This window comes from Dermochelys coriacea, chromosome 11, assembly GCF_009764565.3.
Source record: "Dermochelys coriacea isolate rDerCor1 chromosome 11, rDerCor1.pri.v4, whole genome shotgun sequence".
Lineage (NCBI taxonomy): Eukaryota > Metazoa > Chordata > Testudines > Dermochelyidae > Dermochelys > Dermochelys coriacea.
The window spans coordinates 1,386,441-1,412,753 of record NC_050078.2 but is presented as its reverse complement, the minus strand read 5'-3'; the positions used below and the strand labels follow the sequence as shown (position 1 = coordinate 1,412,753).

The following is a 26,313-nucleotide window of genomic DNA, read 5'->3' as shown; positions in this document are numbered from 1 at the left end:
ACTTAGTGCTTGTGACCGTAAGTCTGATGGGGCGGAGCCAGCTGGGAGATCCGCCAGGTACAGCGCCGAGCCCCCATCCCACCAGGCAGTTGAGTGAAAAGCAGGAAGGGCCGGGTCAAGCACTGGGCTCGGAGCCAGGACTCCTGGCTTCTTGTTCGCACCTCCAGCTGGGGGGGGGGGGCTGTGATCCTGGCTGAGTCACTTCCCCCTCCGGGCCTCAGTTTCCCCTTTCTGCAAATTGGGGACAGCAGCGCACCACTCACTTAGGACACCGTGCAGACTGATCAATGGGTGTGAAATGCTTCCTGCTCCTCTGGATGGCAGGACACAGGAGTGAAGGCTGGAACATTGTTACCTCGTGGCAGCTAACGAGCAGCTGGAGGATTTGAGATTAGGGTCGCCCCTGACCTGCCAGGACAAATCTGACCCCGGGTTCAGAGTAGCAGCCGTGTTAGTCTGTATTCGCAAAAAGAAAAGGAGGGCGTGTGGCACCTTAGAGACTAACAAATTGGTCATTCTTGCTGGTAGGTAGAAACATGACGAGAACCTGGCATGTGCAGGAAGTGACAAAGGGATTAAATGCCACATTCTGGGCCCGGGGCGGGCGTCATCCCAGTGGTTGAGAGACCTGCCCAGTAACCAGCGGGGACGAGCATTTCCTCCCCTGCAAGCTGCCTCTTTCGGGCACAAACTCACCCCGTGAGCCTGCCACAGCGGGACGGCATCTTGTCAACCCCCCCGCCCGGTGAGCGAGGAAGGCGGGGCACCCCCAGAAACAGGCGCCGGAGGGGCGGTGGCCCGAGGGCTCAGCCCCGCCCAGGGAAGGAGTGAGCGAGGGAACCGGAGCGAGCCCGTGGGAACAGACCTGCCCGAGGCACGGGAGAGCCGGGCCCTGGTTTGGGGGTGGCCCTGGCCTGTCAGAGAGCTGGGCCCAGTTATCCGGCTGCTGAGGTCCCTGCTGGTGGGACCTGCAGCCCCCCGGGCCTGGGCAGCCCCCCAAGGCCGAGCCTGGGCCCCCAGCAGAAGGCAGGGCTCAGACACAGCGGGGGCCCCTGGGGTGCCAGCTGGGCGGCCGGCTTGCCCCGCCCCGCTCGGGCTGAGGTCAGGCGAGGGGGCGGGGCTTGGGAAGACACCATCGCCCCGCCCCCCAGGCCGGAGCAGCCGCACTCCGCCCGGCGCCCTCGCCCCGCCGCAAGGAGCGCGCATGCGCAGTTGGAAAAGGGTGCGGCCGCCGGCGCTACCCCCATGAGGGACTGGGAAGAGCTACACCGGAGCAGGCGCAGTGGAGGCGCCAGTGTCACGTGAAGAGCGCTACCCGTGCAGTAACACGTGACGTGAAGGGGGGGCCTGCCAGGCAGTGACGGGTGAAGTAGCGCTGTGAGCCGGCGCGTGCGCAATCCAGGCGGCCTGGGTCACGTGCGGAGGGAGCAGTTCCCCCCCGCCTCCGGCCCCTGTCACGTGGTCGCCTCCGCGCCCCAGCCGGCTTCAGCGCGCTGCTCCTTCCGGCTGCGGCTGACAGGCGCCCCTCCCCCGCGGCTGGGCGCGAGCCGAGGAGCCATGGCGAGCGGCGGCGGCCGGGCGGAGGAGGCGGCCGGGCCCGAGGCGGACGCGGAGGCCATGGAGCGGCTGGCGGCGGCGCTGAGGCAGCGGCTGCGGGGCTGGGAGGCGGCGCTGGCGGCGGCGCAGCGGCTCCTGGTCTGGGAGAGGCCGCTGCACAGCCTGGTGACGGCCGGCGGGCTCGGGGGGGCCCTGTGGTGAGCGGGGGGGGGCGTGAGGCCGGGGGGGCCGCCCCTGTGGGGAGCGGGGGGGGGGCGTGAGGCCGGGGGGGCCGCCCCTGTGGGGAGCGGGGGGGGGGCGTGAGGCCGGGGGGGCCGCCCCTGTGGGGAGCGGGGGGGGGGCGTGAGGCCGGGGGGGCCGCCCCTGTGGGGAGCGGGGGGGGGCGTGAGGCCGGGGGGGCCGCCCCTGTGGGGAGCGGGGGGGGGGGCGTGAGGCCGGGGGGGCCGCCCCTGTGGGGAGCGGGGGGGGGGGCGTGAGGCCGGGGGGGCCGCCCCTGTGGGGAGCGGGGGGGGGGCGTGAGGCCGGGGGGGCCGCCCCTGTGGGGAGCGGGGGGATCCCCACCAACTGGCACTACATGCTGCAGGGGTGATGCTCATGTCGGGTCCCTGGCTCTGCTCCGCCGTTTGGCTGTGCACTGCGCTGCCTGGCTGTTCCCGTTCTGGCTGGATGCCCTGCTCCGGCGGAAAGGGGGCAGGGGACTCGGCCCCGCAGCGATGCTTCTGTTGAAATGTGTCCCCTACCTTGTGTGTTCAGGATTCCATGTGATGCTGCTCTCCTGATACCTCAGTTTGTTCCCTGTGGACCACAAGGTCGGAAAGCAGCAAGAACAGCCCAGAAAACCCGATGCTGCCTTCAGACTGTTTCTCTGAGATGCATTAAAGATCTTGTCCATTTGTGAAGTGTGGGGCTCTCTGCCCCGATGTAGGTGCCTTGTCCCTTCCACACGTATGCCATCTCATGGCGATGCTGCTGTGGCGGGAGAGTTGGCATTCTCTCCAGAGCTTGGTCAGTGCTACTTGTTCAGAAAAAACTGGTGTTGCTTTAGGTCTGGGTGAGACAAGTGTTTTTCACCCTCTCCCTAGGGGACTGAATGCAATATCACTTCTGGACAGGGACAAGTGCAACCCTGTTGTAGGACAGGAAGAAATGTGGTCTCTGGAGTTCTGCACTGTGCCTTGCTGTTGCCCTCTTCTCTAAGGTGCAGATCACAAAATGCAGCCAGGCTGCATAGCTCAAGATAAGGCATCTTGTGATGTCACCAGTAGTCTCAGAGGGCTGATCGATTTTATTTATATTTAGGGGATCCCTGGAACTCCTGGCAAGTTGTCTTTGTGAGTTGGGCAGAGTTACATGACCCCAGCTTGAGGCCAATGAACCAGTTTCCTTTGGCTTAATGGCCAGTATAAAGCTGGGTGTGAACTGTTCAGTGCCCAGTTCTATAATTCTCTCATGCATCAATTGCCAGGGTGTATTCGCTTCATCATCTTTATAGAAATCTAAAATTCCTGTTTTGAAGCCTGTATTTAAGTGCAAATGGAACTTCAAGTGATGTTCCATAGAACCTCATTTCAGAAATCGTTTCTAAACACACTTTGGGACATCTTCCAAGAACCTGGATGGTCTAATGTGAGAGAGGCTTGAGGGGAGACTAAAACAAAGCCCAGAATGACCTGCTATCCTCAAAGCATCCTGCAGGCTAAATCAGGGCAAATCTCATGACAGTCTCAGAGCAGAAAGTATGTGAGAACAGTGGGTAAAGTGCTATGCTAGAAAACCATTGTGGGCAGTTGCATGCAGATGTTTACAAGATAATGCAAACAGTGTAAAGGGAAATTGAGTTGCTGCCATACCGCAAAACCATTGCCATGTCTAGCAACGTTAGCAGCATCTAGACTGATCCAGTGCTGCATTAATGGAGGGTGCTGCAGGTTAGGATTGAGGTGCATTAGCAGAACTGTCGTGAGGACTCCAGAATTAATTAATGGTGTCTGTGGGTCACACTGGAGAGGTGCTGGCAGTGGGGTGGTGAGAGCTTGCACTACCTTTCCTAGTACAAAGTCTCACCTTTTTCTGAGAACTAAAATTCTCCAAAATATTTTTAAAAGACCAAAGTACAAGACTTTTCTGTCCCTATAGCATGTGTTTAATAGCTGAAGTGATTGCACTTCTCTTGGGATTAATTAAAAAATGGCACTGTATATCCGATGAAGTGAGCTGTAGCTCATGAAAGCTTATGCTCAAATAAATTTGTTAGTCTCTAAAGTGCCACAAGTACTCCTTTTCTTTTTCCCAGCAGGAATGTACCTAATGTGGGAGACTGTAAAAAATCAACAGTATAGTGAGGGAGGGAGGATGAATCAGCAAGTACACTTCGCTGTGGGAACATCCAAAATGTGCCCATCTGGGAGTTACACTAACATCTTGCCAACTGGCATCTAACTTGCTTAAAACAATCCTTTGCATCTGCCCTGAGTATGGGGGTGCAAACCATAGGTAGAAGGGGTCCCAGCATATAGTATGCCATCTTGTCCAAAGAGGAGGCCTCTGCGCAGATGTTCTGTCTGTCTAATGCTCCCTTGGTCTATGGGCTGCATTTCTGTATTCAAGAGGAGGTCAGCGACAGTCCCTAACACAGAACTGCGTGGCTTGTGTTTAGCCTGGAATAACCTTGCTGCTTTCCTCCGACAAGCACAAACAGGCCTCTCCCTGCTGCCAGGGAGGTGCCAAGAGGTTCTACAGGATTTGGCCTATGATGATAAAGTGCATGCTCCTGCTGGCAGCTGTAGCTAATTGGAGCCTCTCCCAGGCATGTTTCTAGTTAAATTCTTTGTCCTTGCTATATTAGAGCACTTCATCCCACGGTCACAGTAGTTTAGTAGTAATGTTCTGGGCTGGAAGGAGGTGCTACGTACCACCTTGGTCCCTCCAGTAATTGATCTCAGTGTTTGTGGATCCTGATCTCTTGCTAAGCCTATAGCTGCTCTGTATTTCTGTCCTGGCACATTCCTTTCATCCTGCCCTGCATGCCTGCCTGTTTCTCCCCCCTTCCCCCTCCCCTCCCCCCCCACACCCCCCCCACAGCAGCAGCATTAACAAATTTGGAGGATGAGTGGCAGAACCAAGCTGTGGACTGGAATGAAAAACATCCTGTTTACTCATGTAAACAATGAGTCAGGTTTTTTTGGCAAAATGTTCAGTCTGTGGTCTTCCAAACAGAAAAGGACAAAATTGGTCAGAAAATCTTATTTGTTTTAGATGCTGAAACAATGAACAATTGAATCTAAAATTATGGGAAGAAAAAAGGTACTTGACCAATCACTCATTTTAAATCATCTTCTATTACTGTTCCTTCTTCCTTAAAATTACCCAGGCTGGAAGTGCTAGAAACTTGCATAATATGCATCACCTTAAATGACTGTGAACTAATGTGCTGAATATAGAGAGTAAACCCAAAGCAGAGCTTTGAAGCTGGAGCTATGCTGCGAGGCTGGTATGTTTGGGAGACTGATGTATGAGGAAAGATTAAAGGAGCTAAATGTGTCTAGTTTAGCTAAGCGACAATTACAATGGATTAAAATGGGGTGTGGGACACAAGTACATGGGACACAGAATGGTTGGGGAAGGCCTGAGTACAGTCCCACAGGGGCTATAATTGGAGATTATGAGCTGAAATTCAGAAAAGAGACATTTAAGGTGAACAATTGGAAAAACTTCCTGAGCTGGTATGTTTCTAGCTGTAGAATCATCACCTGGAGGGAAGAGATGGGAACAGTTCTGTCTTCGCCCCACTGAAGGGAAAGGGAGGTTGTTTTGCCTGGCCCTTGATAAGACCTAATCTCTCTCCTGAGCTCTCTAACTTCTGATTCTTTGGTTTACCCTGGAGTTCAGCTCTCTGTTGCTCTGCACTAGGAGTGGCCAACCTGAGTCTGAGAAGGAGCCAGAATTTATCAATGCTCATTGCCAGAGAGCCACATCTTCCCCCCTCCCTCGCTTCCAGCGCCTCCCACCCACTGGCAGCGCCTTCCCCTCCCTCCTGGCGTCTCCTGATCAGCTGTTTTGTGGCATGCAGGAGGCTCAGAGGGGGCAGAGCAAGGGCATGGCAGGCGCAGGGGAGGGGGCAGGGCCTGTGGCAGAGTCATGGGTTGAGCAGTGAGCACCCCTGACACATTGGAAAGTTGGCGCCTGTAGCGCCAGCCCTGGAGTCGGTGCCTAGACAAGGAGCTGCATATTAACTTCTGAAGAGCCTCATGTGGCTCCGGAGGCCCAGGTTGGCCTCCTCTGCACAGTGAGATACGTGCACCTCCTGGGTGTCTAGTCAGTGTTTTTAGTGCACTTCACTGTTTGAGGTTAGTCTCTTGATAAGTGATTCTGTGCTCCCTGGGCTGAGAAAACTTTCAGCCTGAAAGCATAGAGGGCGAGGAGTGTATTTCTCCCTCTTCAGCCTGAGGCTGGCCCAAGGATGGGGTTGATGGGGTCTGGAGGGAGTCTGGAAGGAGACGTTAACCTTTCTTTGCTTGCTGCTGGGGGGTGAGAAACCAAGAAGAGTGGGGCTGAAGTTGGGGGATGGCACCTGTTTCATGAGCACCTTTTGCTGTTGAATTTATGAAGTGTTGATTTCTGCCTTGGAGGAGACAGCCCCTCTAGCTGGGGGTGAGCATGGATCTGTGGGGCTGTTGGGTACAGGCCAGAATGTCAGTGAGGGAGACGGGAGAGCCTGGGATCCAATCCATTTACATCAGCTGAGTGGTAGGGCCACACGCTGCATGTGGCCCATGCTTGGATCAGTGCGGGAGAGGACCAGCAAAAGAACTAGTGTTTGGAAGCAGATTCAGGATCAGTTTCTGTTGCCATCTGATGCAATCTGAGGATGGTTTAGAAACCAATGCATCATCTATCACCACAGCTCTTTTGAAAACTGAGTTAGTCTTCCCAATGCACCTCCTAAAGAGTCAGTTAGAACAATTTGCATATACAGTGTATATTGCCGTGAGGATTTGTACTTGTGCAGCTGTCCTTACTTTCCAGCACGGGAAGGAACTCTGGCACAGTGGGGGGAGTCTGTCTGCCAATAAAATTATGGATTCATCTTAATCGCAGGCGCTCACAGCGTTCTTCCCAGTGCACCAGCTAATGACCGCTCTGTCTGGTTTCCCAGGTTGTTTTCCTCCACTTCTCTGCGACCTCTCTTTCTCCTCAGCATCTCTCTGCTTGGAATTCTCTTGCTGGAGAGGTGGAAGCCCAGGTTCCTGTTTGACTTCTCTGGTAGGTGATGCACATTTCTGTAGCTGGGGAATCATGGGATGAGGTTACAACTGCTGGGTTGTGGACAAATGCTGGTATTCCCTGACTTCGCTATGGGTGCTGTAGGTACCTTCCCTTCCTTCAGGGCCTTGTTATGCTGCTACTGCCTCCATTGCATCGAGCGTGCTCAAATCCACAAACCAGCTTGGGCAGACTCCTTGGCGGGTTGGAGCATGTGCAAAGAGGAGGCAACAATGGTTGGTGCAGTCAGAGTGTCTGTCTGGGGATTAATACAGCTGCCTCAGTCAGTTGGAAGTTGTTGACAGCAGTTCAGTTTGATGTGGCCTGGCGAGGCCCAGCCAACTCGGATATGCATGTCAAAAAGACAGTGACTGGGATGGTACAGTGTGTTTCTGCTAAACATGAGGATTATTCTGACTCTGGGTCTCCTCTGCCAGTTCAGGTGGGAAACTCCTCGGAGCCCAGGTTCTCTGAATCAACGTCACTATGTTAATCCTCCCTTTTTCTGAACAGAGTTCTTCAGCTTCCAGGGATCTTTGTCCAACAGTCTGCAGTGTTGTCCTTTCCATAGGAAGAGCCATCCTGGGTGAGACCAATGGTCCAGCTAGCCCAGTAGCCTGTCTTCCAACAGTGCCCAGTACCAGATGCTTAGGGAGAATGAACAGAACAGGGCAATTATCGAGTGATCCGTCCAGTCCCAGCTTCTGGCAGTCAGAGGTTTAGGGACACCCAGAGCATAGGGTTGTCACCCTGACCATCTTGGCTAATAGCCATTGCTGGACCTAGCCTCCAGGAAGTTATCCAATTCTTTTTTGATCCCAGTTATAGTTTTGATCTTCACAACATCCTCTGGCAATGAGTTCCACAGGTTGACTGGGTGTGGTGTGCAGAAATACGTCCTTATGTTTGTTTTAAACCTGCTGCTGATTGATTTCATTGGGTGACCCTTGGTTCTTGTGTTATGTGAAGAAGTAAATAACTCTTTGCTTTCTCCACATCAGTCATGATTTTATAGATCTCTATTGTATCCCCCCTTAGTCGTCGCTTTTCCAAGCTGAACAGCCCCAGTCATTTTAATCTCTACTCATACAGAAGCTGGACCATATCCCTAATTGTCTTTTGTTACTCTCCTCTATCCTTTTTTCAATTATAATACCGCTTTTTTTGAGAGAGAGGGTGGAGGGGGGGTGACCAGAACTTCATGCAGTATTCAAGGTGTGGGCGTACCATTGATTTATATAGTGGCATTATGATATTTTCTGTCTTATTATCTAGCCTTTTCCTAATGGTTCCTTCTAAACACAATGCAGAGGGTGAGAGGCAGATTCCAGACACAAGTGTACATTGCCAATAACATAACAGTCAAAACCAATGTGTTTATCCAAGGCTGAGCCACAATCACATCGTTGTTGTTCAGGAGAGAGGCCTGCACTCCGTCAGGAACAGTCAAATCCAGATACAGCCATCTCCGGCCGCAGCAGGGTTGCGGAGAGGACAATGGCATGAACACAATTGTATGAACTATAGCTAGGTTATTGTATTTGTTGTACAAACCAACATCTGGCTTCCAGCTAGTAGGTAACTAGGACCATCTTGCATATCTTGGCCAATGTATTATGGGGACTCTGTCAACATCAGACTCGGGCTATGTCTACGCTACAGTCACTGCAGCTATGCCGCTGTAGTATAGACACTTGCTGCAGTGACAGAAGTGGTGTCTCCATTGCTGCAATAAATCCACAACATCGAGAAGCGATGGCTAGGTCACCGGAAGAATTCTTCTGGGATAGAGGTGTCTATACCAGGGCTAAGGTTGGCTTAACTATGTGTCTCACAGGTGTGAAAAATTCACACCTCTGAGCAAGGTTGATCTAAGTTTTAGGTGTACACCAGGCCTCAGAGTAGCAGCAAGGAAGAATATTCAAAGAAGGTGTGATTGGTTGCCACATAGTTTGAGCCCCTCCTTCAGCTAAATTTATTAAATGAATAGACTTTAGGAAACAGTTCTGTATGAGAGGGGGGGCCCCTCTGTGTGTGCATGCGCGTGTGTGTGTGTGTGTGTAAGATGGGCTATATGTGATCTACTAGGTTGGTGACTTCAAGGGAGCTCTCACATGCAACCCTGATAAGATTATCTAGACTGTAAACATTTTTTCAGTTGTATTAATCTCTTCGTTCTTGATGCTGTTTGTTTACTCTGTGTGCTTCGTTCAGCTTGGGCAGTGAAAGTAGACTGGCTAGTTTCTTGAGCACTAGCATGATGCTGTTTTTCCAACACTTCAGGGAAGAGTTTAAATGTTTAAAAATGCCCCCCAATCTTCCAGAATGCCTATTTGCATTAGGCTTGTTAAATCCTTTAGTTTACAGAATTCTGGCTGCCCTTTATAACAGTCTTACAGAGGTGGGAGAGGGGAAGACTTTTCCTTCAAAAAAGAGCAGATCTAAAGCCATCACTTTCTCACATGGCAAACAGAAAACAGTGCTGGAATAGTTATATAACACGAAGCAGAAAGGGAGCCAAGAAAATCAGTGTTAAGACTGATCCCATGTCCTTGACTCTCAGTGCGATAGCCTGATGCACATCCTCCGTCCTGTTGTCCTGACTGTTGCTGGACAGAACTGCTTCTCTCTGAGTTGCTTTCTTCCCCACAGGCTTCATCTAAAACCAGTCCATGGGCTGTTCTGTCCCCTCGCTGTTCACTGTGCTGCCCTCCTGCTGCTGTCAGCAGAGGGCAAATCACCTTCCTGATTTACCCAGTTAGGTCACAACGTGGATTTCAGGGTAGTCCGTTGTACCAAATTTCCTTAGCTCCTGCAAGGGAAGAGCTGTGTTCCAGCACCAAGGGGCCTCCTAGTGCGATGTGCCACAGCTGAACATGTAATGGCTCTTGTCTGAGTCTGGCCTCCAGCTTAAACACAGAATGGCAATCTGGTAGCTTCATGCTTTGTATTTCCTGCAGAGCAAGAAACAGGTCAGTACAGCATCTGTAAGAGTTTATAGATATATACACACACTCCTCAAAACCAGTATGTGACAGGCTGGAGCATCATGGGAGACTGAGTATCCTCAGTAATTCCACTTGTGGATGAAAGCTGGTATGAAACATCAGCTTTTATTCTTCAGAGACTCACCCGCCACAATTATGGATCGCAACTTGAGCACAGAGAAGCACAGTGTGTTAGGAGTCGTATCGGAATGGAATGGATGCATTCTGCGCTCTGTAGCCATGTACCTACACCAAACATGGACACTTCCCCTTCTTTCCATTCAAAGCTAACTCTTGGAATGTCCCAGTAATATGAAGGTGCTTCCTGCAATAAGGATCAAACAAGTATCGTTACTGGATCATGATACAGAACTGAGTATATGAGAGAGAGAGAGAGACACTTGCCTCCAGGATCTTGTGGTCTGTTAGACCAAACACACAGGAACCACAATCTGCTGGCTGACCAGACGACAGACAGAGCTGAAGCAGGTGCAGATCATGCCTGCATTCTTTTTTTGTCTTGATATTTAAAGTTTATGCATAAGTGTACCAGGAGGGATTTGAATAGAGTACGTGACTGACTGGGAGTAGGGGGAGCTGCATCTGGGGTTAACACACCTGCCTCCACCCATGAAGTTCACTTCTCTGGGGGTCCAGATCCTCTTGTGAATGGAAAACATCTCAAGTCACACTCCAGCACCAGGTTGGAGGCTTGGCTCAATAGCTGCATTCTGTATGGACAATAACTAGGACACAAATGAATGCCTGGTACTCTTTTAAAAAGAGGGCCTGCTTTCTAGCTGAGTTTGCACTGGGAATTTCTAAGAGCTGAGGAACTGCAGGTGCCATCACCTGACCTGAATACTGGCAGTCGCGTCTCTTTGATGCAATCTGGTGTGTCAAGCTGTGCTTACACTGGGTTGTAAATTAATATAAATATTTACAGTGAAATGTCAGCAGGACATTACTGTTCTGGACAGGTGTTTAAGGGCTGCTGGCTGTCCTGAATACACACTCTAACCTCCCACTGATTTAACTGGGATGATTGTGGATGATATCTCAGCAAGGAGAGTGGGGATTTAAAAACTTGCTCGTTTGAGTGGTCCCAGCTCCTGTGTGAAGCTCTCTCCAGCTTTGTTGTGAATGTAATCCCTCTCTAGGCTCTGCAGTGCATTGAGGTGGGCAGCACACAGACCATGCTTCTGTAAGAAGGGATGGAAACTACTCATTTTAAATGAGAGCTTGAATTTTGCCAAATATGGCAATATCTGCAGAAGACCCTAACTCTGTACAACCTCCTGGTTTTTCTTTACCAATGGATTTCTGTTGCGCTTTGGTCGGCGGCAATAGACACCCAAAATGTACTGTCATTCTGTATCTCCCAGAGACACCATATATTTGGAGGTGATTTCAAAGTCAGTCAGTCAGTAGTTCTGGAAGGAGTCATCTCATTCCCTTTGTGACAGCCTGGCACCCTAATATTCACCAGAGTCATGTGGCACCCCGGCGGGACCCATCACTCCCTCCATAGATTCAGTACTCTACATTGCTTGTGGCACGGTCTGCTGCACTGATGGCCCTGGCCTCCTGTGGAATACCACAGCCCTGGTGCTATGCCTCAGGAAATGAGAGAGGTGGCAGTGGTAGGCCAGCGCAGTATCACTTGTACGATAACTGTGCAGGCATTACTTGGCTGCATTAGCTACCACCTAATGCAGCAAATAACAGAAAAGTGACGGTTCCAAACAACTTCCGGAGTGATATTGGCGTAGTGCAGGTGGCAGCTGCACCTCCAAGAGCTGGATTTCTCTGTGCTGCGACGCAGCAGCACCTTTGAGACTTTTCAGCATGGAGCTGGGATAGCAAGGGTTTTTGCATCCACCACAAGAGAGAGGTAGACTCCCAGCACAGCAAATCGGCTGAATTAATAATGCTCACATCTCGTGCTGTGGCAGAAAACCATGGCTCTCGGTGTGTGACTGCTGAGCTGATCAAATAGCCACCAGAATGCAGACTGGCAAGGAGAGTGACTGGGCAGCTGACAGCTGATTATGGGAATCTGGGTCACAGACTCGAAGGATTGCCTCCTCGCCTCCGCATGCTGTCTCCCGCTCCGCTGCACTGCTCAAGAGCTGGTCGGTTCGGCATTTACAGCAAAGGGAAGCGTTTGACTGACTTGCCCACCGCTGTCATTTCCAGGGACAGTGTACAGCAAACAAATCTGCTACATAGAACAACTTCCATCTCTGAATCGGGAACACTGGAGAGAGTTAAGTCTGAGAAGTCCAAGTCTCACTCAGCATTCATCACTGAGAAGAATGCTTATTTCCTTTTTGCATCTCACTCGGTGGGGGGAGTGAGACTGGACTAGACAAACCACTTCCACTTCCTGGTTGACAAGACACCGGGGAAAGATTCAAAAGCCCTTCTGTTCATACAGGGCTTAGGAACCTGTTTTTTGCATACAGTTTGAATTCCAGGCCTAAATTCAGCTGACAACAGCCCTTTATTTGTATTGCACTTTTTGGATGCTTGAGGAAAATAATTCCATCGGAGCTTGGAGTTGTGGAAGCATCAGGAAATGCCTTCAGCACTGCACAGAAGCCCTGCTTCGTTGTCCCTGAGTCTGCGTCCCAAACTGGGCTGGAGAGATGCCTTGGCCAGTCAGCATTTGTCAGATTCCCAAGCCCTTCAATAGCCTGACCTACATCTGTACAGTGGGGCCATGGGCACCTTGGTAGGACAAAGAGTAAATAACGTTGATTTCCCAGTGGGGTCAGTGCCGCCAGCAGGACATAGTTACACCCAGGAACCCCGCAACTAGTGAATTATACAGCAGGTCTGTGCTATTTGGTACCCAAGTGCGGGGAGGGGGATGTTTTTAGCATGCAAACATCCTGCCATGAAATGCAGAGAGGAGCATACTCAGAACACTCTCAGCAGATTAATCTAGGGTGGCAGGTGCTAAAGGAAATGCAGCACGTAGCTGACAGCCCAGGGTATAGTCTGAACCATATTCAGGGACTTCGCTATTCAGTTTTCAAACAGCCTCTGAGCTCCTCTTTTGCGGAGCTCAGGAGCATCATTGGTGCCTCGTCAGGAGTTGAAGGGATGCACCTGAGATTGCAGCTGCTCTTGTCTTTAATATGGTGTGGCAGCCTATGGAAGCAACTGGCCTCAGCATGCAGGACTCCGTCAATCTGTCAGGTTTCAGAGAAGCAGCTGTGTTAATCTGTATTCGCAAAAAGAAAAGGAGTACTTGTGGCACCTTAGACTAACAAATTTATTTGACCATAAGCTTTCGTGAGCATCCAATGAAGTGAGCTGTAGCTCACGAAAGCTTATGGTCAAATAAATTTGTTAGTCTCTAAGGTGCCACAAGTACTCCTTTTCTTTTTGTCAATCTCTATTGGTGTCCCTAGTGGAGACGGAATCTGTGGCCTGACTGCATTGCCTGCTGGGGTCTGAGAGTTGCAGCCCAATTTAGGACAAGTGCAGCCACTGGCCCCATTACAGAGATTTGTGGGCTCAATCTGGGCTGTGTGCAATGCTTTGGCCACTCTGGTGTTGAAAGCTAACCTTTACCAGGCCGTGTTCCTGCTTATCTCTGCACGTAAACACATGCAAACCCAAAAGCCATCTCTAGCCTGATTTCTACACACAGGGAGATCCCCTGGCTAATTCTCTGCGCAGCTCCTGGTAATTAAGCTGTCGTGTTTTTTATTTTTCACTTGGCTAACGAATCTTTCCTGCTCTGTCCCTACAGCACAACCCTCGGAAGAGCCAGGAGGGGACAGGTAGGCTCGCTTGTGCCCTCTTGGGAAAGGGGGCAATGGGGATGGTGAGGTCAGTGTGGTGCTCTCGTCTGTCCTTCTCTCTGCCTGGCCCCCCTCCTTTGCCCTTGCTCAGGATTGCTCTCCAGTCCCACTGCAGTGTGTTTGTGTGCATGGTTCCTGAAATGCCTGTTCTTTAGCTGACACACAGCAGGGTTTGCAATGGTTCCTCCTTCTGCAGTGGGAGCCGTTTGCTTCATTTGCCGAGGAACAGCATTTCAAGATTCCAGGAAACCTTGATGCCCTTCAAATGTCTGTGTGCTTCTGGCACTCAGAATGTCCAGGATTTTTCCCTAAAGCTCACGCAAAGAGGATCTGTCCCAACCTATTTTTAAGAATCCCCAGAGAGAAGGAAATCCTTGGGATTGGCTTTTGTAGAGTATATGCGCCACCTGTAATTGCATGCTTCTGGCCCCCAGTGCTTAGCCATAGGTTATGGGCAGCACAGTCACTCAGTGTTCCAGTGCATTTGTTACCCAGGACTGGATGCTAGGAGCTCCCTGAGGGTTAATTCCAGATCTGATGTGTCACCTCTTGATCTGTGACATGGGGATGTTGCTGTTTGCAAGGAGGTGCTGTGTTTTGCAGTAAGATGCCGGGGCCCCTGCTCTTTCAGCAGGGTTCAGCTGTCCCTCGTCAGACCCTGTCTGAGGTTGGAGTGGGGTTGGCAAATCAGAGAGGAATCATTAGTGAAGTTAAATTTGAGATGTGCCGCAGTATTATGAAGCCCTTGAAAGGGAGTCCTGCTTTCCTGTGGCTGCTGTACCCCCCCAATGAAATGGGGTGCATTGAAGGTTTGTCCTCTTACACTTGTATCTGTTTCTCTAGTGAGAGTGTGCCAGCTGGAGCACAGCCTCACCTTCTCAGTGTCCCCGAGCTGTGCTCTTGCCTGGCTGAGAGCTGGGTCACCTTCAGGTTGTACCTGCAAGAGCTGCTACAGTACAAGAGGCAAAACCCTGCCAAGGTAAACATGTCGGCCATGCCACTCCCCCCTGCTGGAGGTATTCCTCTTGTAGTAGGGGCTCCTCAGATGGCCTCGGGGATGGGAGGAATCTTAGGGCAAGATTTACACTGATACAGCCCTTCACTAATGATCGCGGGTGCCCTTCTTTCATCCCACCCTGCCCAGACATCAGGAAAGGGAAGCTTTGCTAATGAATAATTATGATCCCAGCACCTGTGAGCTGAGGCTGAGCTTAACCCATTATGGGAATGGCCAGCCCTTTGTTCCTTGATTTATAGTCTGAGTAGGAAGTTCACCCGATTATGTCTTTTGCCCTTTCATAGGCTCCGTTCAGCGCTGGAAGCTGTTTGTATCTCCCTTGCAAGCAGCACCCGCAAGCTGCTATTCTCCAAATCCACAGTGCAGCGGTGTTCAGGGCTCCTGAATGCGTGAAAGAATCTGGCATAAACCTAGGGGTTGATGGATGTGTCAGATATTGTTCGGAGAGGAATTACCCCTTTATAGCCAAGTCTTGGTTCTGGCCTGCCTTAAGACCTCGACGTCACCAAAGATCAATGACATCCACACAGGCTATCTTTGTAGCAGACTTGGTAGAATCTAGTATGCTCAAGTTAGAGAAGCAAATGGGTTTTACTATATTTATTTCCATTGCTGGCTATACCCAGTTCTCAGATGACTCTATAGTTGCACCATTCATCCAGAAGGGGGGAGAAAGGGACTCAAGACAGATGCCATAAATTTAAAGTCTGGTTTTCTCTAGTGTTGAGCTTGAATTAATTAGAAGATGAGACTCGGAGTGCACCAAACTCTCCTAGATGGCTTCCTTTACCTCGTGAACCAGCCTTTCAGCTCTGCTGAGCACTAGTCTCTCCAGCCCTGATCCCTTTGACAGACCTCCAGTACCCTAGAACCATCATCTAATCTGCGAGAAGGGCCTGTGCCCCTCACAAAGAGCAAAAGAGTCTTGGCTGGATGGTCACACACCCACCAATTCTAGATGAGCCATGCTGGAGGTGGACAGGGCACCATGGATTGTGAACAAATCCTCTCACTTCTGTGTCTCCGTTTCCGCATCTGGGTAACAGAAGGGATAGTATAGACTCCTCTAGAAAATGTTAATCTACAAATGAACAGCACTATTTAATGCCTAATTATAATGTATTCTATCTTACTTCCAGGAGACCTTGTTGAACTTTAGAAGTGTGACAGTTTAGGACATCCCAAAAAGCTTCTTTAGTTGGGAAGGTGGGGGGTGGTCACAGGTTCCTAGGTTTCGCTAGGTCTCCTCTACACTGACTTGCTTTTTTGCACTTCACTCTGCTTTTTCCTAGGGCTGGGAAGTTTGAGTTCTGACCATCAGTGCTGGGTGCTCAGGACAAATCTAGGCCAGAATAAGCCATTGGGTTGGTCAGGCTTTTGTGATTTAATTTTGCAAATATTGTTACAATATTTTAAGGTGAGAAATGGCGCTGAGCGAGTCTCTTGCACCAGCTGCAGGGATGGCGTCTTTGCCTCTTGTCTGTTGTTTTGTTCATCCCTCACCTCTTTGTTTCCCCAGTTCTGTATGAGGGTCTGTTCGGGGTGCCTGATCCTGGCTATGGTTGGACACTATGTTCCAGGCATAATGATCTCCTCCATCATCTGTGAGTATAAGTCTAGCTCCATGTCTAGTTGGCAGCCGGTGTCAAGTGGAGTGCCCCAGGGGTCGGTCCTGGGGCCCGTTTTGTTCAATATCTTCATAAATGATCTGGAGGATGGTGTGGATTGCACTCTCAGCAAATTTGCGGATGATACTAAACTGGGAGGAGTGGTAGATACGCTGGAGGGGAGGGATAGGATACAGAAGGACCTAGACAAATTGGAGGATTGGGCCAAAAGAAATCTAATGAGGTTCAATAAGGATAAATGCAGGGTCCTGCACTTAGGATGGAAGAATCCAATGCACCGCTACAGACTAGGGACCGAATGGCTCGGCAGCAGTTCTGCGGAAAAGGACCTAGGGGTGACAGTGGACGAGAAGCTGGATATGAGTCAGCAGTGTGCCCTTGTTGCCAAGAAGGCCAATGGCATTTTGGGTTGTATAAGTAGGGGCATAGCGAGCAGATCGAGGGACGTGATCGTTCCCCTCTATTCGACACTGGTGAGGCCTCATCTGGAGTACTGTGTCCAGTTTTGGGCCCCACACTACAGGAAGGATGTGGATAAATTGGAAAGAGTACAACGAAGGGCAACGAAAATGATTAGGGGTCTAGAGCACATGACTTATGAGGAGAGGCTGAGAGAGCTGGGATTGTTTAGTCTGCAGAAGAGAAGAATGAGGGGGGATTTGATAGCTGCTTTCAACTACCTGAAAGGGGGTTTCAAAGAGGATGGCTCTAGACTGTTCTCAATGGTAGCAGATGACAGAACGAGGAGTAATGGTCTCAAGTTGCAATGGGGGAGGTTTAGATTGGATATTAGGAAAAACTTTTTCACTAAGAGGGTGGTGAAACACTGGAATGCGTTACCTAGGGAGGTGGTAGAATCTCCTTCCTTAGAGGTTTTTAAGGTCAGGCTTGACAAAGCCCTGGCTGGGATTATTTAACTGGGACTTGGTCCTGCTTTGAGCAGGGGGTTGGACTAGATGACCTTCTGGGGTCCCTTCCAACCCTGATATTCTATGATTCTATGATTCTATGATTCTAAGTGGCTCCTTGGTGACTTTCCTGAGTCATTTGATAAGCTGGTAGAAGTGTGCTCACGATTCTTTCATATGCCATAGCCCATACCAGATAAAGTGACGTGCATAACTCCTCACCTCCCTGCCGCCTCAGGTCATTCGCTAGCGTGCTGTTTATGTAGGACCTACACTGTGATGCAGTACAGCACAAAGCCAGCAGAGGGAGCCAAGGTCAACCATTGAACCCTCTTCCCAGATCTGCATGGTTCTACGTGCTCAGTGATTGTATGCAGTGTAGTTGTAGGTGCGTTGCCCATGATATTAGACAGACAAGGTGCGTGAGGTGTCCAGTTAGTCCAATAAAAGATATTACCTCACCCACCCTGTCTCTCTAACATGCTCAGTGAAGCAGATGTTCCTGCAGGGAAGCAGAGAAATGCAGTGTCACTCTGAAACTTCAACAGAGAACAAGTCCATGTCTGACAGGCTTGAAAAGAAAAAGTTGCTGGGGAAAGAAAATGTGTATTCAACCTTCCCAAAGCGTTACAGGCAGCAGGAGGTAAAATTGGAAGGAAATGTAAGTACTTGGCTATCTTAAGATCACCCTAAAGAACTTCGTTATTTAGAGCAATAACTTCGTAGTCAGAGCAACAGTTAGGAAATTTGGAATGCTGATCTGCTTTCTCTTCCTCTGCTCTAGTGGACGTGTTAGCTTATTGGGTCACTTAGGTGTTCGGCACACTGGCTTCCAGTTGGGGCACAGCCTTGCTTGTAAGTCCTAGGTTGCTGCTGCCCTTTCAGAAGTCAGTCACTTTAATTAACCCCCATCTCTAGCTCCAGCTCAGAGGTCAGAAATGAGGTGTGTTGGTTGAGTTCAGGCTTTGTAATAGCAGGGGTGTGACAGGTAACGACTGCTGTGCGTTGGCAAAGCTGTTTGTGGATGAAAGCAGCCTTGGAATAATAGGGCGGAACTGCAGATCAGGAGCGAGGTGCATTGGCAGACCTGTAAGGGTGAAGCCAGTGCCATCAGACTGCTCTTCAGCTGACATCGAGTTTCATTCCTGGTGCTCATATGCCTGGCTACTGGGAGAATTGGCCTGTTGTTCCTTTCCTAGGTTAAGAACAGCCACAGTGAGTCAGACCAATGGTCCACCCAGCCCAGTATCCTGTCTCTGACAGTGGCTAATGCCAGGTGCTTCACGGAGAATGAACTGAGCAGGACAATTATCGACTGATCCATCCTCTGTTGTTCAGTCCCAGCTTCTAGCAGTCAGGAGGTTTTAGGGACACTGGGAGCATGGGGTTTCGATCTGCCCATTTTAGCTAAGAGCTGTTGATGGACCTGTCCTCCAGGAACTTATCTAGTTCTTTTTTTAACCCAGTTATAGTTTTGGCCTTCACAACATCCCCTGGCAATGAGTTACACAGGTTAACTGTGTGTTGTGTGAAGAAATCCTTTTTTTTTTTTTTTTTAAACCTGCTGCCTATTAATGTCATTGGGTGACACCTAGTTCTTGTGTTATAGGAAGAGTAAATAACACTTCCCAGTTCACTCTCTCCACACCATTCCTGATTTTATATACCGCTATCATATCCCCTCTTAGTGATCTCTTTTTTCAAGATGAACAGACCCAGTCTGTTTGTCCTCTCCTCATATGGAAGCTGTTCTATACCCATCCTCTTTTTTTTTTTTGTTGCCCTTCTCTGCACCTTTTCCAATTCTAGTATATCTTTTAGAGCAGGTGACTAGAAGTGCCTGCAGTATTCAAGGTGTGGGCATACCATGGATTTATATAGCGACATGATATTTTCTATCTTATTGACCCCTTTCCGAATGCCTAACCTGCTCTGGGTTCTCTCTGCATTTCCAGTGCTCAGTATTCTTCTCTGGCCATTGGTGGTTTACCATGAGCTGATCCAGAGGATGTACACTCGGCTGGAACCTGTCCTGATGAAACTGGACTACAGTATGAAAGCAGAGACGCTGCACCTGAAGCACGAGAAGAGAAGTAAGGCAATGCCTTTTCTCTATTCTCTCTGCCTTGGCCGGTTGGGAACCCAGTTTGGCTAAAACCAGCATTGGCAAGTAGGAATAATTGTGGAGTGCCTGAGAAATGTCCCACCATAGCTGGGGGGAGGGAGGATCAACTTAAAGGTTGTGATTAGGGGTGATGGGGTAAAACTGAGCAAAGGAAAATTTAGGCTGAGTATTGGGAGTATGGGGAGAGACTGCTTGGCAGTGACCTGTCAAATAGTGAAAGAGGTTCCTAGGGGAAGGGGTGAGAGCCCCATTACTTGGGACACTTAACTGGGCCGGGCAGAACTCGAGCGAAGGAGCTGAAGGGAACAAACCTGACCTGGCTCTTTGGGCAGGGGTGGGGATGGACTAGATGGGACCCCGCAGCTCCTTCCCTCCCTTTCCAGGATTCTGAGCCCAGTGCCACTCAGTGAAGTTTCTTCCATTTCCGCACACAGAGCGCCAAGGAAAGAGTGAACCCATGGCAGGTGATGAGCCAATGGCGGAGACCGAGAGTGAGAGTGAGGCAGAGCTGTCTGGCTACTCCCCAGTGGTAAGGGCTGCAGAGGAGCCGTGCGGTAGATAGCCCTCTCTTCCCTGCCAGCACCTCCCCAGAGAGCCAGGAACAGCGGGTTGGTCAGAATGCAGCCACACTGGTAACCAGCAGCAGAGCTGTCCAAGCTGTCCCTGGCTCTGGGCCCTGGCAGGGATTGGAAAGTCACCAGTGGGTGTTCAGGGAGGGGTGCGAGCTGCCTCTGTGGAGGGGCTGTGACCAAGAGCCTGCTTGTCAGGTGGCCCCGGGAGCAGTGTGGTGGAGTGCAAAGCCCAGGGACCCTTGTGGAACTGGCGCCCTTGAGCCCTGGAGTAAGGGAATGCCCTGCCCTGCTCTCCCTGACCCCTTGAGCCAGTGACTAGAGTAGCCCCGATGGGCTCTGGACGGAGTCACTGCACCTGCCTCTGCGGGCCTGCAGGCACCTGTGCTGGTGGTGCAGACAGCTTGCTATTTCCTGGAACCCTAATCACGCCCCGGGTAAAGGGTCATGGAGCTGTTCCCCACCACTCGTGCTTGCTCAGCAGATGGGAAATGTGTAGTCCCGTTTATTTCCATGTTGATGGGGTGATCAGATCAGGCATCTGGTTTTGCTGCAGTTGCCAGTGGAAGGAGAAGCTGGGCTGGGAAGTGAGAAGCTTTGGGTCACATGAAAGTATCTGCAATGCTCTCTGCTGTTGTGTGTGTACGGATGTCCTTTTTTGGCATGGCCTGTTGGCAGGACTGTGAAAGGGGGCCCTGCCCTTTGCCACAGTGGTGTTCTGTAGCTACCACAGGAGGGGAGAATCCCCTGCTGTGGGGATTTCTAGGGCTCGTAGGAGTTACACACGTGCTTTTCACTGGGCCCTCCATGTTGGGCGTTGGCAGGACGCAAACCCATCCGAGCTCGCTCCAGGAGCAGCAAGGATGAGTCTGTGCCTGGACAGTGTCATTATGAGCAGGGGGCTGAGCAGAATCATCGAGTATGAGAACCTTGTGTGACAGTTCATCTGGCAGATAACTTCTGCCCCTGTGGCTCTGGTCTGGGCAGAGGAGCCAGCTGGCACCCAAACCTAACTCCTCTCCGCCACAGGTGGATGTAAAGAAGACAGCACTAGCGCTGGCGATTACAGACTCCGAGCTCTCTGATGAGGAGGCTTCCATCTTGGAGAGCGGGGGCTTCTCTGTTTCCAGGGCCACCACCCCACAGCTGACTGATGTGTCTGAAGGTATGTGGTGATCGTAATTCCCACCCTCACCCCACACACACTGTCCTGAAACAGCTGTCTGGTAGGAACAGGCCATCACTCTCCCTACCCCTGGAGCTGGGACAGGCCCCTGGAGGGCAGGGGGAGAACCAGGCTCTTTGCAGGGGGAAAAGGGCCAGAAGAAAGCCAGGAGACCCTCGCTTGGCAGTTAAAGTGGCATACCCCATCTTCCTAATCACTGGACTGGAAGTGGGTATGTTGTCATTTCTGGGTGTTTGAAACTCTCCCAGCTGGGCTGATAGTCCAGCCCCCATGGTGATGGGCTCTGTGCAATTGCTCCCTTGGGCGGGGGGGCATTAGCAGCAGCACATCTTGTCATGGCTTCCCCGATAGCCATGACTGCTCTGGCTGTCTGATCTCTGCTGCCTGGATGATTCTGCTCCATGCTCTGCCCTGCTCCCTGCCTAACTCTGGAAAGGGAGGCAGCGCAGTCCTCAAAGGCTCTGCCAGTGAGCAGAGAGGCAGGCAAACCCGGCCAAGTGATGACGTGTGCGTGGCACTGTACGAAACAAAGCCAGAGGCCTTGTCCTGCAGCGCTCCCTGGCTCTGACGAGGGCTGTGTGGTGATGACGACAGGGTCACAGGGCTGGTTGGGTGTGTGCAGGAGGAGTCGTGGGGACTGGGTAATCTACGGGCGTGTAGCTCGTCAGACCCTTCAGGGTGGGTTTGAGAAGGGCTTAAATGGGGAGAGGGTGGAAGTGTGACAGGAGTTCTAGGCATGAACAGGCCCAGTGGCAGGTGGAGGATGGCAAGAAGGGGATGGTCAGGTGAGCCACCTGCTCCGCACATCCCACAGGTGGGGCAGAGTGAAGAGAAGTGGCTCCTAGGCAGGAAGAAGCTAAATTCTGGAGGAGCTTGAATCCCAAAGTCAAGTTCTTTCAAGCACTCCACTCGTGGGAGTACAGGGCAACTCCCTGCTTCCACACTAACCAGGATGGAGCTGCCTGGGGGGGCAAAGATCAGCTGATCTCTCAGCTGGAGCAGGCAGAGCGCAGCCTGGGCCTAAGGGAATGGGACTGTGGAGAGTGGGAGAAGTTGTTGGTAATGCCATTGCCTGGCTGTGCCTTTCAGACCTGGATCAACAGAGCCTGCACAGTGAGCCGGAGGAGTCCTTCGCCAAGGACCTGGCAGAGTTCCCCTCCGTGGAAGAGTATCATTCCAGAGACCTGGGGCCACAAAGCGATGACGATGCCTTCGGGGTGCCGCTGGGCCCTGAGCTTGCCCATGCTGCCCACGAGCTGGACTCTGCAGAAAAGGAAGCTGTGGACTCTGACCTCTCCGTTCTCCATCTAGCTTCTCCTCTCCATTTTGTAAATACGCACTTCAATGGGAACGGGCAAGCGGTGCCAAGCAGCCCAGAGCCGCAGACTGCTTCTGCCCCCAGCCTGGGCATCTGCATCGATGTGCTAAGTGAGGAGATCGTCGCCACTGCGATCACTACGGTGGTGCAGAACACCCTCTCGGCCCTGCTGCACTCCTCTGAAGCTAGTGAGGGGCCTTCCCTCTCCGAGTTCCTCCCCACTGAGCCCGAAGAGAAACTGAACTTCCAGGCACAGCTGTCAGAGACCGAGGTGGTGGGGATGGAGACTGCAGCTCCCCTGGAGGAGGAGGGAGAAGTGGATGACTTTGAGCTACTGGATCAGAGGGAGCTGGAGCAAATGGATGTAGAGATGGGGCTTGGAGGAGAGAAGGAAGTGCAGGAATTGCCCATCGCTCCGGTTCCAGCTTCCTCCTCGCCTGCAGTTTCCGAGCTGCCAAAGCGAGAGGATCCAGAGGAGGCAGCATCTTTGTCTTAGGTCGTCTCTGTCGCCCCCTCTTTCCTCGTCGTCCCTGGAAGGAAGGATGGATGGACAGACGGACTCTTGCAGCAATGTCCAGTCCGTTTTAGATATTCATGTTGACCAGGATGGCAAAAAGTCTGTGTTAATGTGCTGTGTCTGGAATAACCCATCCTTTCCATCCTTCCCATCCTCAGTCTGAGTGAGGGGAGGAGCCAGGCTGCAATTGTAACACCAACCCCAGCAAAAGCTTCCTAGTGATGGTGCAGTATTTTGGTCGGTCTTCTGTTTGTCTTTTGTTTTGCACGCAGAGTACTGAGCTAGATGTAGCTGCTGCTATACCCACATCCCTGGTAGGACAGATGCAATCTTATTTTATTGGGTTTTTAAATGGCTAAAAGTGTAAATAATTTTAAGTGTCTTTGGTTCAGCTGGGTGGGGGAAGGGGAAGGAAATACAACTCAGATCTCTGGGGGTGAGGGGGGCGGCAGTGAGAGGGGGAAGAGCAGCGGCAGGCTGCTTCCTACCAGCAAGGAAAAGATGGGTGGATGTAGGAAGGGACCTGCGAGGCTGATACCAGATTTTAGTATCGTCTCCATCAAACGGAGCGTCAGGCATTTCCCTGTGTGTCTGGCCTGAATTATGCTACCTGCCTGCGTTGGAGACCACTGCTGTGAATGGAGCAGCTTCTAGGTCTGGATCAGTTGCTCCTTGCCCCTATTCTGGTGCGCCCTGGTTCTCTCCTATCTTTAACTCTGCGGCACACAGATGGCTCCTCAAACCATCGTGCTCTAAATAAGCATGACCAAGCCAGACCCCTGAGTGCTGCTTCCTCTTGTCTAGTGTCTCGCTGTGGCAGCTGGCTGGCTTTCCAGTGGCTTGGAAGGAGTTTATAAACTTGTCTTGTGCAGCAGAGAAGACTCTGATTGTTTTATGTGTGAGGCTGTTTCGTGGCTCTAGTCTGAGCGGCTGCGCAGACGGTAATTGTATGAGGGGGACTCCACAATCTTTAATTTTTTAAATAACTAAAAGCGGTTTTTAGGCAGTGTTCTGTAATCTCTTACTGCACTTTGTCCCAAGTGCCCCCTCCCACGCCGGGCCAGTACAACGCCACTCTACCACCTGTCCTTGGCTCTTCCCTGCTGTGAGCACCTGGCATCTCTGTTCCAGTCACTGCTGCCCAGTGAGCCTGCTCCTGCTCTGGCAGGGCTGCCCTAGCTGGGCCTGGGAGCTTTCAGGGCAGTGCGAGGGACTGAAGAGCCGCCTCTGATCCTGTCCCCTCAAGCAGGCCTGTTGGAAGCACCTCCCATTCTAGCCCAGTTGGATACCCAGAGTGTACCGTGGACTAGGTTCTGGTCTCGCGTCCATCAGGAGGCTCTGCTTGCTGTATCGCAGCCACAGGCCATCCTAGCTCTAGGTCCTGCCTGAAATGGCTCTGTTGTGCTGTCATGTTCCTGGAGCAGGGAATGGCGTCCCTGGCCGTAGCTCTGGCATGGGAACAAGAGGCTCTACTGACTCTAAGGGGGGAGCTGTAAACTGACTTGGCAGCTTCTGTGCACAGGCCCTGGGCTGGAGGCAGCGGAAATGTCTCGGCCAGCGTGTGAAGGCTCAGCACGTACCCGTGGCAGTGTCTAGGCCTGTTCGGGCTAGCTTTGTCTCCACATAGACAGCAGAGCACTGCAGGGAAACGTGGAAAAGGCCTCTGTGTAATGGTGGGCTGTGGGATTTCGGGTTCTGCCTTGGGCATATAGGCCAACATGCCCAAGAGCAAGGCTGCCTGGAGCCCCCCTGCCTGTCTTCGCACCTATTACATACAATCCCTCTGACTTCCGTATTGTCTTCATGTACCCCGGGGTCTGGCTGAGACTGCCCGAGCAGGGAACTGAGTTACTGCTGGGGGGTCTCTGTGTCCTCATTGCACGTAGACTCTGCAGCGCGAGGGGTCTTTGGCTAGCGGAAGTGGAGGTGTGGGACTCTTACGTAGGTACAGGGCTGTTGCAGCCTCTATCAATTCTTACTTAGGGTGCTGCAGTCAAGTGAGAGGCTGCACGGCCGTGGCCACCAGTCCCTGGAGTATGGGCCCAGGGTGGGAGTCTGTCTAGCCTGAGTGCAGAGGCAGGATGCCTTGCCGTGCTCCCCTGCCAGCACGCTCTGTCCCAGAGCTGAGACCATGTCAGCTCATCGCACACCCAGGCGCAGCCCCTTGACAGGATTTATCTCATAACTGACAGCAGAGCTTTTAAATCTGCAGCGACTTGTGCTCCAGAAAACTCTCCTGAGATCAGAGGGCTGAGAGAACCTGGGGATGGGAGCAGAGGCCCAATGACGTCCTTGCTACACCCCTTGGGCAGAGCATTTTGGAGCGTTCTGTGGCCCCACGACGGCAGCTGAAGCTGGGCTTTGGCTGTCCCTCTGTATTGTGTGTGGACTACTCTCCCCCTTTCCCTGTTTGTGCGGGACAGGGCAGACTCCAGAGGAGTTGGTAGCTCTGTCACTGTTTGCCTAGATGGACACTTCTGCACTCTGTGTGATTTCCCTGCTCACTGGAACATTCCATGGGAGTGGTGGCTTATGGGCCTATGAATTCTTTAATGGCAGCCCCTCCTGGCCTCTTTCGAGCTAGGACGATCTGCTTTCAGATCCCAGGTTTGGGAAGCATTAGATTATTTATTGAGTAGATAATATAGAGGCACTTCCCAAAAACCTCCTCCTAGCCCAACAGATGCCAAACTGGCCCAAATGGAGCCTGTTCTCTCCCCCTTTACCAGAGCAGTGTAGCCCCTCGCAAGCAGTGCTCTTCCTCGGAGGACACCATGTCTCATGAGGGTGGCTGCAGCCTGCTTTGGAGTAAATTAGATAAGCTCCTGGTAGGCTTCCAAAGCAACACGTGAGCCCCCTCGTCCTGCCTCGCACTGGGAATCCTGGCCGCAGCACAGCATCCTGTGGTCTACCAGGCCGTGTGCGTGGCCCACGTGGCAGCCGCCCACGTTCAAATGGTGCTAACATGGTTCCAAAAAGCCCCTGCCAACGTATCCAGGGAACAGGCTGCCGTGTGTCGCTAACCCAGGCATTGTTGCATAGTAGGTGCACAAATGGGTCACAACAATTTGGACCCCAAATTTTCTTTCAGGATGTGGGGAGGGGAAGGTGTCTTGTATGCTTGTGCTCATATGCCCACCTGTTCCCTGAGAACTATGTCCACAAGAGGATTTAAGGCACTAGAGCTGGTAGCAATGGGTGGTTTTTCATTGCTGGTAGGTCTGCAGGAGACCTGATGATAAAAATGTGTTACTCTTCCTAATAACATCCAGGAAAAGGGGTGGGGGGGGGAAGGGGTCCTTGTAATCTGTGTTCATTCTATGGCTATATTTAAAAGCAAAATGTAGAGTTTGTAATAAAAAAATAAAAACAAAAAACGTTAGAGGAGAAAGTTCTGGGCAATAAAGTTTGTTGGCTGAA

General features: G+C 51.5%; 1 protein-coding gene across 2 annotated transcripts; it reads left to right on the top strand.

Annotated features, from left to right (window-relative positions):
- The first annotated feature begins 1,380 nt into the window (after nucleotides 1-1,380).
- Nucleotides 1,381-26,313, top strand: RETREG2 (reticulophagy regulator family member 2). Of its 2 annotated transcripts, XM_038421340.2 has the most exons (9): nucleotides 1,381-1,754; nucleotides 6,713-6,819; nucleotides 13,573-13,603; nucleotides 14,468-14,603; nucleotides 16,162-16,246; nucleotides 19,134-19,271; nucleotides 19,738-19,832; nucleotides 20,902-21,037; nucleotides 22,148-26,313. In XM_038421340.2, exons 1-9 carry the CDS (start codon nucleotides 1,558-1,560, stop codon nucleotides 22,870-22,872), a joined length of 1,650 nt encoding a protein of 549 aa, XP_038277268.1. In that variant the 5' UTR covers nucleotides 1,381-1,557; the 3' UTR covers nucleotides 22,873-26,313. The 2 variants fall into 2 exon arrangements, with proteins under 2 accessions (XP_038277268.1, XP_043360698.1); XM_043504763.1 differs by lacking the exons at nucleotides 13,573-13,603; nucleotides 14,468-14,603; nucleotides 16,162-16,246 and having other exon boundaries at nucleotides 1,539-1,754.